The sequence below is a fragment of the Papilio polytes genome, unplaced genomic scaffold (genome assembly GCF_000836215.1).
Source record: "Papilio polytes unplaced genomic scaffold, Ppol_1.0 DF821956.1, whole genome shotgun sequence".
Taxonomy (NCBI): Eukaryota; Metazoa; Arthropoda; class Insecta; order Lepidoptera; family Papilionidae; genus Papilio; species Papilio polytes.
Genome location: NW_013527248.1, coordinates 1,412,445 through 1,425,560, shown reverse-complemented (window position 1 = coordinate 1,425,560; position 13,116 = coordinate 1,412,445). Strand labels below are relative to the sequence as shown.

General features: G+C 36.7%; 2 protein-coding genes across 2 annotated transcripts; both read left to right on the top strand.

The window, feature by feature from the left end:
• Positions 1–968: 968 nt before the first annotated feature.
• On the top strand, positions 969–4,688 carry LOC106107520. The gene is made up of 9 exons (XM_013288396.1): positions 969–1,119; positions 1,757–1,973; positions 2,177–2,287; positions 3,136–3,190; positions 3,299–3,442; positions 3,721–3,897; positions 3,977–4,081; positions 4,312–4,467; positions 4,635–4,688. Exons 1-9 carry the CDS (start codon positions 969–971, stop codon positions 4,686–4,688), a joined length of 1,170 nt encoding a protein of 389 aa, XP_013143850.1.
• Positions 4,689–7,790: 3,102 nt separating this feature from the next.
• LOC106107576 (multiple inositol polyphosphate phosphatase 1-like) lies at positions 7,791–12,822 on the top strand. The gene is made up of 8 exons (XM_013288460.1): positions 7,791–8,027; positions 8,308–8,456; positions 8,773–9,051; positions 9,216–9,314; positions 9,403–9,612; positions 9,849–10,096; positions 11,817–12,024; positions 12,770–12,822. The coding sequence occupies exons 1-8, from the start codon at positions 7,865–7,867 to the stop codon at positions 12,782–12,784; spliced, it is 1,371 nt and encodes a 456-aa protein (XP_013143914.1). The 5' UTR covers positions 7,791–7,864; the 3' UTR covers positions 12,785–12,822.
• Positions 12,823–13,116: the final 294 nt, after the last annotated feature.

Sequence of the window (13,116 nt, the reverse complement as noted above, 5' to 3'; positions counted from 1 at the left end):
GGAGTCGCAGGCTAATGCTATTGGCACATTCGTGCATGCTATACCTTAAAAAAAAGATTTTAAAGGTAGGAAATGTATAGAAAATTATATATGACACAGCTGTTGTACTCGTAAACCTGATATTTGCTTGGTTTGATTAAAAATGTGACAATAGCAAATATAGCAAAGCGATAGTTAAATTAATAGCAAGTTGGAGCGACACGTGACAATTATATAAACAAAGAGCATCGGGGTTAACAACATTTTTAAACACAAGAAAAAATCCAAAAACATTAAAAAGTGATAATCCGAACTTTCGCTCGGCCGTCAGAATGAATTGAATATAATTAAAATTAAAAGTGGAAATAAATGTGTGAAACTTATTTGTAAAATTAAATTCGTATTGTAATATTGTATGTTTGTATCAAAAGTGGCTGGCAGGTTGAATTTATTTTTTTTAAATGTCTTGAGTACAGATTTCATAACATGTTTATGTACGATTTTTTTCTTTCATTTTATTGTTACTCATATGTATGTGATAATTTCTCCCTATCCACTGCTACTACTGACGTGTGGATGATACCAAGGGTTCTCGCGGAAGATCAGCGCTGGTACTTTAATAGGAGCGTCCAGCATTTATAGCTGAGCGAGGACCCAATCCAGTCAGCATTGCAACGCTAATTTTAAATATTTCTTTTTATCTGTTCATTAGTTACGTTTCTCATTATTTTGTGTTTAATTACCTTTTTTTATAATTGTAGTGTTGGCAAGGATTAAACATTATTTTATTTTATATATTTTTTTATTTTATTTTAAGATTTAGATACATGACTAAAAGGCAAAATTAGATTATTTTGGCTTTGCTTAAATAAAATAAATGGTTTATAACACCTGTGTTATAATAAATTTATGTTTACCATCAAAATATATTACGTGTTATAGCAATTTAGTACTAAATTTTCTTTGATGTTGGTAAAAGTGGGTACACGATGTCTTCTTTCGTGGGTAAAGTTAATTCTACCCTCAGAATACCAGTTACCTTGTTCTTGTTGCTTGGTCTGTGGGCACCGAGCCACTTTACAGAGTTACGAAAGCGGTTGTTTATTATCTATACATTTTTCTCTTATATGTTTTTAGTGGGTAAGATTAAAAATATTACTAACTTTAAGAATCTTTTCTAACATAAGTCTCTGGGTTATATCTGACTCGAAGGACCAATCTACAAATTTCTAAGCAATTAAACGAATAAACTTAACATAAACAATTGCAGTTTAGTAACGTTGACGACAAATTAACAAATTTTAAACAGTGGTAGTGCCCGCTTTAACATCTTAGCACTGCAGGGCCGGCACGCCCGTTGTAATACCACGACCACACAGAAGACAGGCGTGAAATGGAAGCAATTCCGTGCTTCGTCTGATGAGTGTGGTGCAAGAGACCTAATTAAGGTACCTATCTCTTTACCACCCTTTTCTTATAAAGAGAGCATGGGAAGGGGAAGTAGATTTGACGATGGGGGAGATGAATAGGAAGGGGAAATATCCTCTTTATGTGTGTCTCCTCCTCCGTCGGATAAGGGTAGGCAACGCATCTGCAATTGCGAATGCCTGTGGGCAGCGGTCGCTTCGCCATTTTGGCGGATTCAGGTGGCTGCTTGTTCGATTGCCACCTTATATTATAAAAAGAAATTAGAGCAGAATGAGGCGAAGTAAACAAGTTGGGAGGAAGAAGGTAATTCGGCTTTCAGCATTTTGCTTATTCCATGTATCTCTTGCAGGCATTTATATAATTGTACAACTAGGAGATCTTTACCAAGTGTGGGGCAATGTACCTTTGATGACAGCCACCATGTTTCTCATCTTTACCAACCTCGCTTTAAGCGGTAAATTCATAAATATTGTGCTAAGGAAGACACTAATACAGAGAATGATCACTGAGGTTAAGGAGGAATTAGATGCAGAAACTAGAGACGAAGGAATGAAAATTATTGAAAGGTAACCTAAAAGATTGGCGATGAAACGGGGAAAGGTTGAAAGAATCCGTTACTAAAATGGGACTAAGGAGAAGGTGGTACAAACCTTGAAATTTGAAAATATCTTCGTGGCATTTACATTCCCTGACAAAATTATGTCGTTCAAATGCTATTAGAAAGATGTCTTGTTAGTGGTAATAGCAATTGCCTTTGTTTCTTTCCTAGTTGCGACCGAGAAACGACTATCCAATATTACGGATATGTCTGGCTGTCTTACGTCACTATACTAGGCTGGGCTGCCAGTGCTGAGAAGAATCAACTACCTTTGCGAGCTTGGTATGGAATTGCCCATTTTAATGAATTTACATGCTTAACTTAAGCTTCATTGAGATTGGGAAATAAAACATGCTGTCTTTTCAAGTTTCCTTCTTCCTTTTTGACCGACTTCCCAAAAGAAGGAGGTACTCAATTCGTCTGTATGTTTTTTTTATGTGTGTTACGGCATAACTCCGCCGCTAATGCACCGATTTTGATAATTCTTTTTTTATCCGAAAGGTAATACTTGCAGGTGGGTCCCATTTTTTTGGTTGATTTTTTAACGTTACCTTCCACAAGTTAGAGTGCGCACAAATTTGACTAAACTACCGCAAAACTGTTTAGTCTCGCATTGATTCCTATGTGGTAGTGCCAGCTTTAATATCTTAGCACGAATAGGCCGGCACGCTCGGTGTAGTACCACGACCACACAGAAGATAGGCATGAAATGGAAGCAATTCGGTGTTTCGTATAATAAGTGTGGTGCCGGAATTCTAATTTAAGTCCCTTTCTCTTTACCACCCTTTTCTTATAAGGAGAGGATGGGTAGGGGAAGTGGATTTGACGGAGGAGGAGATGTATAGGAAGGGGAAATATCCTCTTTGTGTTCGTCTCCTCCTCTGTCGGTTAAGGGTAGGCAACGCATCTGCAATTGCGAATGTCTGTGGGCAGAGGTCGCTTCGCCATTTTGGCGGGTGGCCGCTTGCTCGTTTGCCACCTTATGTTATAAAAAAAAGCTAATTTGGAGGTGTACACACTACTCGATTTTTATTTACCCACTAATGATGTGCGATTGTTTAGTTAAAGGTGTGCGCTCTTAAATATAGCGATAGACTGACATATTCTCACTTCAAGCGATTTCCTTCCAGGTATCCCTATGATGTGTCTAAAACCCCTGCATACGAGATTACATACTCCCATCAGGTTGGTAAATATATTTACTATTATTTAGACACTACACTTACTTTTATAACCCATAATTCCTATAACGAGTCATCCTCGTTACAATATTGAAGCACGATGTTATTGCAGTGCATAGCACTATTCCTCGGTTCAGCACTGAACACCAGCATGGACACCCTAGCCACGACCCTTATCTGCCAGTGCCGCTGTCGACTACGTCTGCTGGCTCTGTCCCTCACCACGCTTTGTGATGGAGCACTAATTGAAGATAAGGTAAAATATACGGAAAACAGCTAAGACTTGTACTAAAGGTTTTAGATGATACATTATATTAATAAAAAAATGTTTTGGCATCTTCTGTTTTTTTTTGGCCGATCTTTGATTTTTCATCTAAAAGTTTGCTGTCCACAAAATGTACTCGTACTTTCTTTGAATGTTCTTACCCAACCTTCTGTTGCTTTATCTACTCCACAAATTGTCTGTAATTCTATTCTTATTCTCTGAGTACCACAGAAAAAGGTTAGTTGATTTAATAACTACAGTTTCTTTAGGGTCATGTTTCATGTAATGAAGAGATAGTGGTGCCTCGTCTTCGTGATTGCGTCAAACGACACCAGGCGGCGTTGGAGCACGCTCGTCTCCTGCAAATCTACTTCTCCGCTCCGATTTTTGGCCAGTTTTTAGTATCTATGGTCATCATTTGTGTGACAGCTTACCAGTTGGCTTTTGTAAGTTCTTAATATTACTGCAGGACTCATAAACAGCGGTTTCTTTGTGGATTTGGCTAGTCAATAATTGTTTTTCTAGGAGTCATCGAGTATGATGCGAATTTTTGCTATGGTAGCGTATTTGCTGGACATGATGCTACAAGTGTTTCTCTACTGCTACCAGGGGAATGAACTGCTGGATGAGGTACAAACAATTTTATTTCCGAAATTCCTCCAGCGAACTTTCATGCCCTATTAATGCCAACTACACTCAGATCTGACAGTTTTATCCAACTATTAGAATGCTACAATTAGAGAGAACTAAGCGTGTGTAACTGGCTTTGTTACTGAAGAGCTAAAAATCCTTCTTAGTGTTGGTCTACTCTACTGATGTTTTTTTTATTTCTCAGCCGGTTTATCTGATGACTTTTTCAGAGTGAGAATATAAAAGAGGCAGCGTATATGTGTCCGTGGTACTACTGCAGCGTCCCCGTGCGGCGCTCCTTGCTTCTCCTCATCACCAGGAGTTACCGGCTTGCTAGATTACGGGCCGGGGGATTCACTGAACTCTCCCTCGCTTCATTTATGGGAGTTAGTGATTATTTCCACTTAACAGCCAGCCGTGGGAATCTGGCTGAAGCTATTCTTTTAGCAGTTGCGATCACACCAGTGGAATTTGATCTTTATCATAGATGCTCACAAATCGGAATTGAAATTTGAACTTGAAATTGAATTTCTAATTTATGTTTTTTTTTCAGATAATTAAAGCTTCGTACACATTCTTTACGGTACTTCAACAGGTGGAAGAGTAAAGCCAATTTACATATAATTGAAACCAAAATTAAAAAGTAGTAGTATATGTACATTTTATTGTTATTTTTTTCTGATCCTATTATATATGATTTAACAGTGGTAGTGCCCGCTTTAACATCTTAGCACTGCAGGGCCGGCAAGCCTGGTGTAATACCACGACCACACAGAAGATAGGCTCGAAATGGAAGCAATTCCGTGTTTCGTCTGATGAGTGTGGTGCCGGGGGCCTAATTTAAGTCCCTTTCTCTTTACCACCCTTTTCTTATAAGGAGAGGTTGGGAAGAGGAAGTGGATTTGACGGTGGAGGAGATGCATAGGAAGGGAAAATATCCTCTCTATGTGCGTCTCCTCCTCCGTCGTATAAGGGTAGGCAACGCATCTGCAATTGCGGATGTCTATGGGCAGCAGTCGCTTCGCCATTTTGGCGGTTTCAGGTGGCCGCTTGCTCGTTTGCCACCTTATGTTATAAAAAAAAATCCAATTATTACAAAAGTTTCAGCACGAAATTTCAAAGTTGTTTGATTTTAACCGACTTCAAAATTTCTCAATATGATCAGTAATTCTTTTCTTAAGATGTGACTAATCTTTTTGGCTTGCAATTTTTTTAATTTTAAGCCTACATATGTATTTATTAGTCATAAGTGGATAAGTCAAAGTATTGGGCCTTATTGATTTGGTTATCAACATATCAATGTTGATAGGCACAATTGACCAATGTATTACTTTATCAAGATCTAATAAATTAGGGGAGTGAATTTTGATGTAATTATTTTATTATGCAAGTGGAAGCCGCGTGGTAGCCAAATTTCGTTTCGTGATTAAGATATTTACATTATAAAGGATGTTCGAAAATGTTATGATATTTTTTGTAATAAAGAGGGGCAAACGAGCGGTAGGAACACCGAGGTAGTCAACGACGATGGACATGCCTAACACCAAAGGAACTACAGATGTGTTGCCGGCCTTTGAGGAAATGATAGGCTTGCTTCTTGAAGGACCATAAGTCGTATTAGTTTGGAAATACCGCCGAGGACAGACCGTTCCACAACGAGGCTGTGCGAGGCAGAAAGTTCCGCGAAAACCGCAAGATTGTGGAATACCAGCCATCGAGATGTGAGAGAGATGAGGATGGTACCTGGCAGTCTTAATATTGATTAAATTAAAATGAGTTTTATTGGGATTTCAATAAAGGATTAATTTGTTAAAATCTCTTGGTTCTATTTTTAATTGAGTTTAGCGGCTAACCGCTACAATCGACATGGTTTTGTCAATTTTTTGAAGATTGCTAAGTGAATATATTATCTTAACATACGAGTATAATTTATGAACTATGTATGTATAAGTTTATAGTAAACTAGCTTTCGCGCGCGACACCGTCCGCGTTGTATTAACAAAAAAAAGTAGCTTATGTTTTCTTCAAGACTATCCTCAACATTTATACCAAATTTCATCGAAATCCGTTCAGCCGTTTTGGCTACAAACTCTAAGTAACATCCATCTAAACTTTCGCATTTATAATATTAGTATGATATATGTGTTTATAGTAAACGATAATGTACAAAACTTTAGGCCGTTAATTTTAGTGTAAAATTAGAATAAGTATTTTGCTTTAAAAGTTTGTGTGACCGCCCTTATGGTTATCGATTTTGAAGTAAAAATCTATAGAATCGTGAGTCGGTATAAAATTTTAAAATGAAACGATAAGGACACGAATTGAAGGCGTGTTGATGACGCTACATGATTGTAGATTTTCATTGGCGAAAATTTTAATCGATAAAGCTACGTTCACATTGTAAGATTACATACATAACTAATCATACTCCGTACTAATACTATAGATGCGAAAGTTTAGATGTATGGATGTTTGTTAGAGTTTGTAGTCTAAACGGCTGAAAGGCTTTTGATGAAATTTGACATAGATGTACGGATAGTCTTGAAGAACACATAGGCTACTAACTTTTGTTTTTTTTTTTTAATTCCACGCGCACGGAGTTGCTGGCTAAAGCTAGTAAATTTATAATACTTTAAGCAGTAATAATATATTTCAATAGTAAAGGATTTTTTAATTCGGTTTAGTTGTTTTGAGTAAGATTTTTTTATGCAATGAATAATAATTGCATACAAAAATGCAAATATTAGTACCTATAGTAAGATAGAAGAGAGATAATTTAAATAAGTAATTAATTACTTTATTGCATTTTTTAAGTAATAACTAACTTAAATATGTAGACTAGAACTACAGTTGAATACTTTACTTTGGTTATTTAATAACTTTAGTTAATATTAGGGTTGTAACGGTCGCTATTTTAACGGAAGTGGATGCGGATGCGGAGGCGAGGGGCTCCACCTCTGTAGAAGCGGAGGTTAACGGAAGCGAAAGCGGAGGTCAATAATAAAATATTAATTGCGATTTATTAAAGAAATAAAAACAAAACTACGTTAATACAAAACACAGATTGTTACATGATTACAAGATACAGTTTATTATGCAAATATAATGTATAACAATTATTGTTTGTTGACCTAGACTGCACGCGAGGGCCGCATAAACGATACCCAATCGCCAAACTTCGTAATAAAACGTAAATTAACCTGTGTTATAAGAAATAACGGAAGCCGATGCGGAGTTAAAATTCCTAGCAGAAGTTCCACACTTGCGGACGCGGAAGCGGAGGTCCGTTACAACCCTAGTTAATATGTAGTGAAATTGACGAATAGTCTGGGATTTTCCCACTACTTCAAGTTAAGCAATTTTATTAAAATAGCGCAAATTAGGTTAGAGTAGAGACCGTGAAGTTTTTTCTCAGCTATTTGACAATGAACACTTAACATATGTAGTTACGTGTCGCATTATACCAGTTCCGCTATGGTGAGAGTGTCGTATACACGTGTTTCACAGTTTATGTGTGAATTATGAGAGAATCTTATGAAGACCTCTTTAAGTGGTTAGTTTTAAAAAGTACATAGTGATAACAATAACGTTGCTTGAGAAATTAGTTAGACGAATTTGTAATTTTGTAATTTTGTAATTCATTCAAACTACGGAACCGTAAAAAGAAATAGGATATTAAAAAAACAATTGTGAAACCCACCTTAAAATATTCAAAAGAAAAAAGATAAGTGAATAAACTATAAAAGTGTAGATTGTCGTATTGATAATGACTCAGCTCGGAAGATGTACAATATGATCAGAAGTTTGGTCCTCTTGTTTGTGGCGAGCTGCGTCTATAGCCAGCGGGAGTGTTACTGGAATGCACAGTGCCCCTACCTCCTGTATTCCACGAAGACACCTTATGACACCATTCGAGGGGATATTAGAGATCAGCCGACCATAGACAGTAAGGTTTCTTAAACTCATATCAACCATTTTTTAATAATACATCACTTTCATGATGAAGAAAGTGGGGAAAAAACCGGGAGTCAAACTCACAGCCACAAAATTGATAGTTAGAACGTAGCATCTGGAGAAGGCTTCAGGAGTAACATCGAAGGTAGAAGAACATAGTTTACACTTGACCAGTACTTACCCTGGAGTCTTTGTATCCAAGATCATTAAATGATGTTGGTTTATACATGGTTAAATTGTGGATTCTACTCAACAAAGTTTTTTACCTTTAGATTGCCAAGCCGTCAGCATCTGGTCGTTGCATAGACATGGCAACCGCAACCCCGGCTCCAGCGTCACGGACAGGATTAAAGTTGTCGCCGGCCTAAAGGACGAGATCATACAAAGCTTTGAAAACGGCAGAGGACAGCTGTGCTCACAGGTTAGTCATTTCAACGGAACGTTAGATTGATAGAGCATATTTAAAATCTGAAGGTGTAGTAGGACCTCCCCCGAAGCGACTGATTACTGCTTAGAGTCGACGCACACCTTTGACTTAACTATCGCCTATCTTAGTCCTGCACATTACTCAATTTTTAGTTGTGCAACTAAACAGATAAATTGGCTGCGAAACAATCGACAATCGACTATTACACAACAGATGGGCGATAGTTTATTTAAAGGCATTTACATTTAAAAACTAACAAGATACCTAATAGCTAGACATTTACACCTTCCTATATTTATTTTATTCTCAGGATGTTGATAAATTCCGTAACTGGAAATGGAATGAAACCCTCGAAGTATCCCAGTCTTTCCTAACCGGGACTGGGTATGAAGAGATCTACGATATTGCTAAACGACTTCGTGAGAGATACCCTCACTTACTGCGAGGGTCTGATGACGACTACTACTTCAGGGTGACTAACGAACAGCGGACTGTCACCAGCGGCATGGCTTTCGTTCACGCTCTTGCGGAAGGAACCAATCTCAACCTAACTGTAGATGGACCTTATGAAAGGGATGATTTAATTAGAGTAAGTGTGCAGAATACTATTTCTGTAATGTCATTATTAATTTGTTTAAGGGGAATAATGAATTAATTCAATTTGAGACGAAAAAAACTCCTAAATTATTCATCAGAACCATCTTTGTTAACTCTACTCAGCATATTATAATTAACATCTTTTATGGTTTACAGCCGTATGAAAACTGTGATAGATACCAGCAGGAGGTGAAAGGTGGCCCACAAGTGGAGGCCGAACTTGAAGCTTATTTTGAATCAGCTGAATACAAAGCCGTGAGTTTTCTCATCAATGTTAACAAATTTGCACACCTAACTAAAGAAAAAGCATGTGTTATATGATTTAACATTACATTCTTCACAGGTACAAAATAATGTCCAAGAACGTCTGGGCATACAAACTCAACTATCTGCAGAAGACGTATATTCTATTTACGAAATATGCCGTTTCTACCGCTCCTGGACGGAGACCAAGCTTTGCCCATGGTGTGCCGCCTTCTCCGACCAGGACCTCATTGTCTTGGAGTACAGAGATGATGTACGGCATTATTACAGGAATGCATACGGTTCCTGGGTAAGCAAACTGAATTTGATTGGCATCTATCTATGAGCATTACAGAAAATCTAATCTGATGTTACTTAGTGTCAGATAACGCTTTTATCTCAAAACCATACAGTTTTCAATAAAGTGAAATAAAATGTCAAAAAAAGGAAACTAACCAAATGGTGTTCAAATCGATCTTTAAGTGTCAGATTATCAAAATAACTAAAAGATTATAGTGGACTATTTTTTTTATTTCTTTTCCTAAGGTACCCGGGAGTATTGGGAGTAATTTGGTCAAGAATCTTTATGAGAACTTCGAAGCTGTAGTCAATGGTACGGGAAAGAACGTAGTTTCCTACTTCTCGCATGACACTATGATGGAGATGGTCTACTGCGCGTTGGGACTCTTCAAAGATGACGCACCAATCAGAGGAGCAGTCAGGAATCCGAATAGACTATGGAAGACCAGTTATATCGCTCCATTCTCCGTTAATATTATTGCTGTTTTAAATACGTAAGTGTGAGAAATTAACTAGCTGTTCCCGTGGGGCTTCATCTGCGTGAGATTATGAATATGTTATTATATTGTTGACATTTGTCAAATTATCAATAGCAAATGTCAAAATGACATGACATGACATGACAACCTTGGCAATCTTGCTTTATTGATGTTGGCAGCAACTTATGGTCTCTTTCCGACTTTAGGATTTTTATCCAAAATATTTACCCCATAAGTTTAATAGCGTAAATATAGAGCCTAAAGAGTGACGTGAGCGTAGGGCTTTTTTTATTAAAGAAAGAATTATTCAAAAATATGCTGTGATTGCTGACATCTTACGCTACAAAGTAGTGTGTGTTTACGCTTTATATTAGTATATATATAGATTACAGGCAGTTTAGTTTTGTTCCACTTGATGACTAGGAACAAGATACACTTATAATATTCTCAATCGAGTCTATTAGGTCCTTAATCTCAATAACAATCGATATCTTTGTTTGGTGTATATTATTGTATAATTAGATTTTATGATTATATATACTAATCTATATCAGTACTGATATTACAAAGAGGAAAAATGTATTTTTGAATGTATTGTAATAGCTCAAAAACTATTGGGCCGATTTTAAAAATTATTTCACCATTAGAAAGGTAATTTATCTGTAAGTATCATCTCTTCTCTCTCTCTTCTATTCCTATGTCCCCAAAGTGGGGCTGAGGGCGTCCACAGTACGCCGCCAGCTCGCTCTGTCTTGGGCTCTGCGTTGTATTTCGGACCATGACAGCCCGATTACCTTCAAGTCGGCCGCCACTGAACGCCGCCAGGTTTGTTTAGGGCGGCCACCCATGTAAGTAACATGGGCTATTTTAATTTCACGCGGGCTAAGTCGCGGGCAACAGCTAGTCATTATTATATTATATTATAAATATGATTCTTTCTACTAAAACGTTTATCTCTATGGCAGGAAGTTTCAAGTGTAATATTGTAAGAACACGATAATTCATTGATAGATTATTTATATCAGTAGTTGAAGACAGTTGATAACGTAAGCTCTTGCATCGTGTGCGCGACGTGATGCCTGCTGTATCGCTCTCGATTGCTTTTATCCGTGTTTGATAACAAATGTATACATTCTCGGAAGCGTACAGTCACACTCTAACATTAACCAGTATTTTTATTTCAATATATTAGTAGATTTTTGTTAATTCACTAATATTTTAACCATTCCAACTAAGTTAGACGTGTGCTAGGATATGTTTCACAGTAATGGCGAATGGCGGGATTCGAACCCTCGACCACAAGATCAAGTCCGTATCCAAAATTATTACATTGACAAATGTTTCTAAATCGTTTGCCGGTGTTTTAAGTTTTAGAGCGTGCGAACACATGGAACTAAACTAACGCGCCATTTTCATGCGATTGTCTGTTGTTTCGCAGCCAATTCAACTGTTTAGTTGCACAACTAAAAATCGAGTAGTTTGCGCACCTCCATATAATCATAAGAATCAAAGCAATACTAAACAGTTGTCTGTCTCTTGTTTTCACGAATCTGTTGAAACTCTATCAATAAAAGACTATTACATTTTGTTCTTACTTCTATGCATTAGGATCGCGAATAACTTGGACGGCTCGCTTCGCTTACTGTATGAGATACATTAAAATTCCTAAAGAATAGAGCCATGAAATTTCCTTGTTCAGAATAGGTTTTAAAAATTTACGTTTTATCTGTTTCAGATGCCAAGAATCAGACACCCAGACGTATCGCGTGCAGTTCTTTATGAACGAACTAGTGACGGAACTCTGTCCGTTAGCTGGTTGTACTTGGGAGCAGTTCAGAGAGAAATTCCAGAAGTTTACTGAAGCTAATCTTGATTTCTGCAGCTTGGAGAGCAAGGTCAATGAACCGGAACCCATTGGCGGAAAAGCATCGACCTTTACTGCGGTAATTAACTTCTTAATGGTGGTGGAAATTATTGTTTATTTCATAAGATATTAGATAAGAGAGATAAAGACTTATTTTATTAAAGATATAAATACTTAAAGTACTATATTCTGTTTTTCTTATATCTAAAAATAGTGCTCTAGTCCCCGGTTCTGTTATTTTTAGCAGTTTTAGAGCACTAGTTTAAGATATGCTTTCCCTTTCACTCTGTAAAAATAAAGATATGATATGCAGGTAATTAAATCTTTGCTTTAAATTGTATTTCTACGTATTTCTATAACTGGTATTGGAGGAGCAATAACTTGTGTAATGTTTATTATACGTGAAATGGCCTTCTTTACTTTATGTGATGTTTTTTGTAGTGTGTAACGAAATATATTTGATTTTAATATTTATTTTTAACTGAATATATCATTGAATGAATAAGTGGTTTTTAACGCTGTTATTTATAAATAACAGCGTTAATAACCACTTATTCATTCAAATTGTACTGAAATTCATGTCCTAAAAAAATCCTATATAAAATAGTGGTAGAATACTTTACGATAGTATTAAAATAGACGCTATTGGAATACAGATTATAGGAAAGTTGTATTTGCATCGAGATGACGTCAACGGTATGTTAAAAACAACATTCTAGAAAGACAGAGACGAGGCTAATGGAAAATCAAATAACACCTTCTGAGTCTGTACTGATGGTAAGACGCATTTCTAAAGAAGTGAAAATTATTGTATTTTATTTCAGGATGACGAAGACTAAAGAAACTCTACTATTTGTTAGATGCGATTAAATTGTGATATAATTTATATACTTAATAGTAATAAACGATTATTAAAATAAACGTGTGGTTATTTATTTCATGAAACAATTAGAGCGCGGGCACAACTTCGACTCAACTATCGCATATATTTTTGACCGCGCGCGAACGCGCGACGAAATTTCGGGTCATTTTTGCTTTCTTTGCTTACGTAGCCTAAACTATAAGACCTTCATAAAAATAATGTATGGAAGAATTGTAGCCCTTTAAATTTGCTAAATAAAAGTCCGCGACAGCATATATCTATCTATTAAGGTTGTCGCACAATAACCAC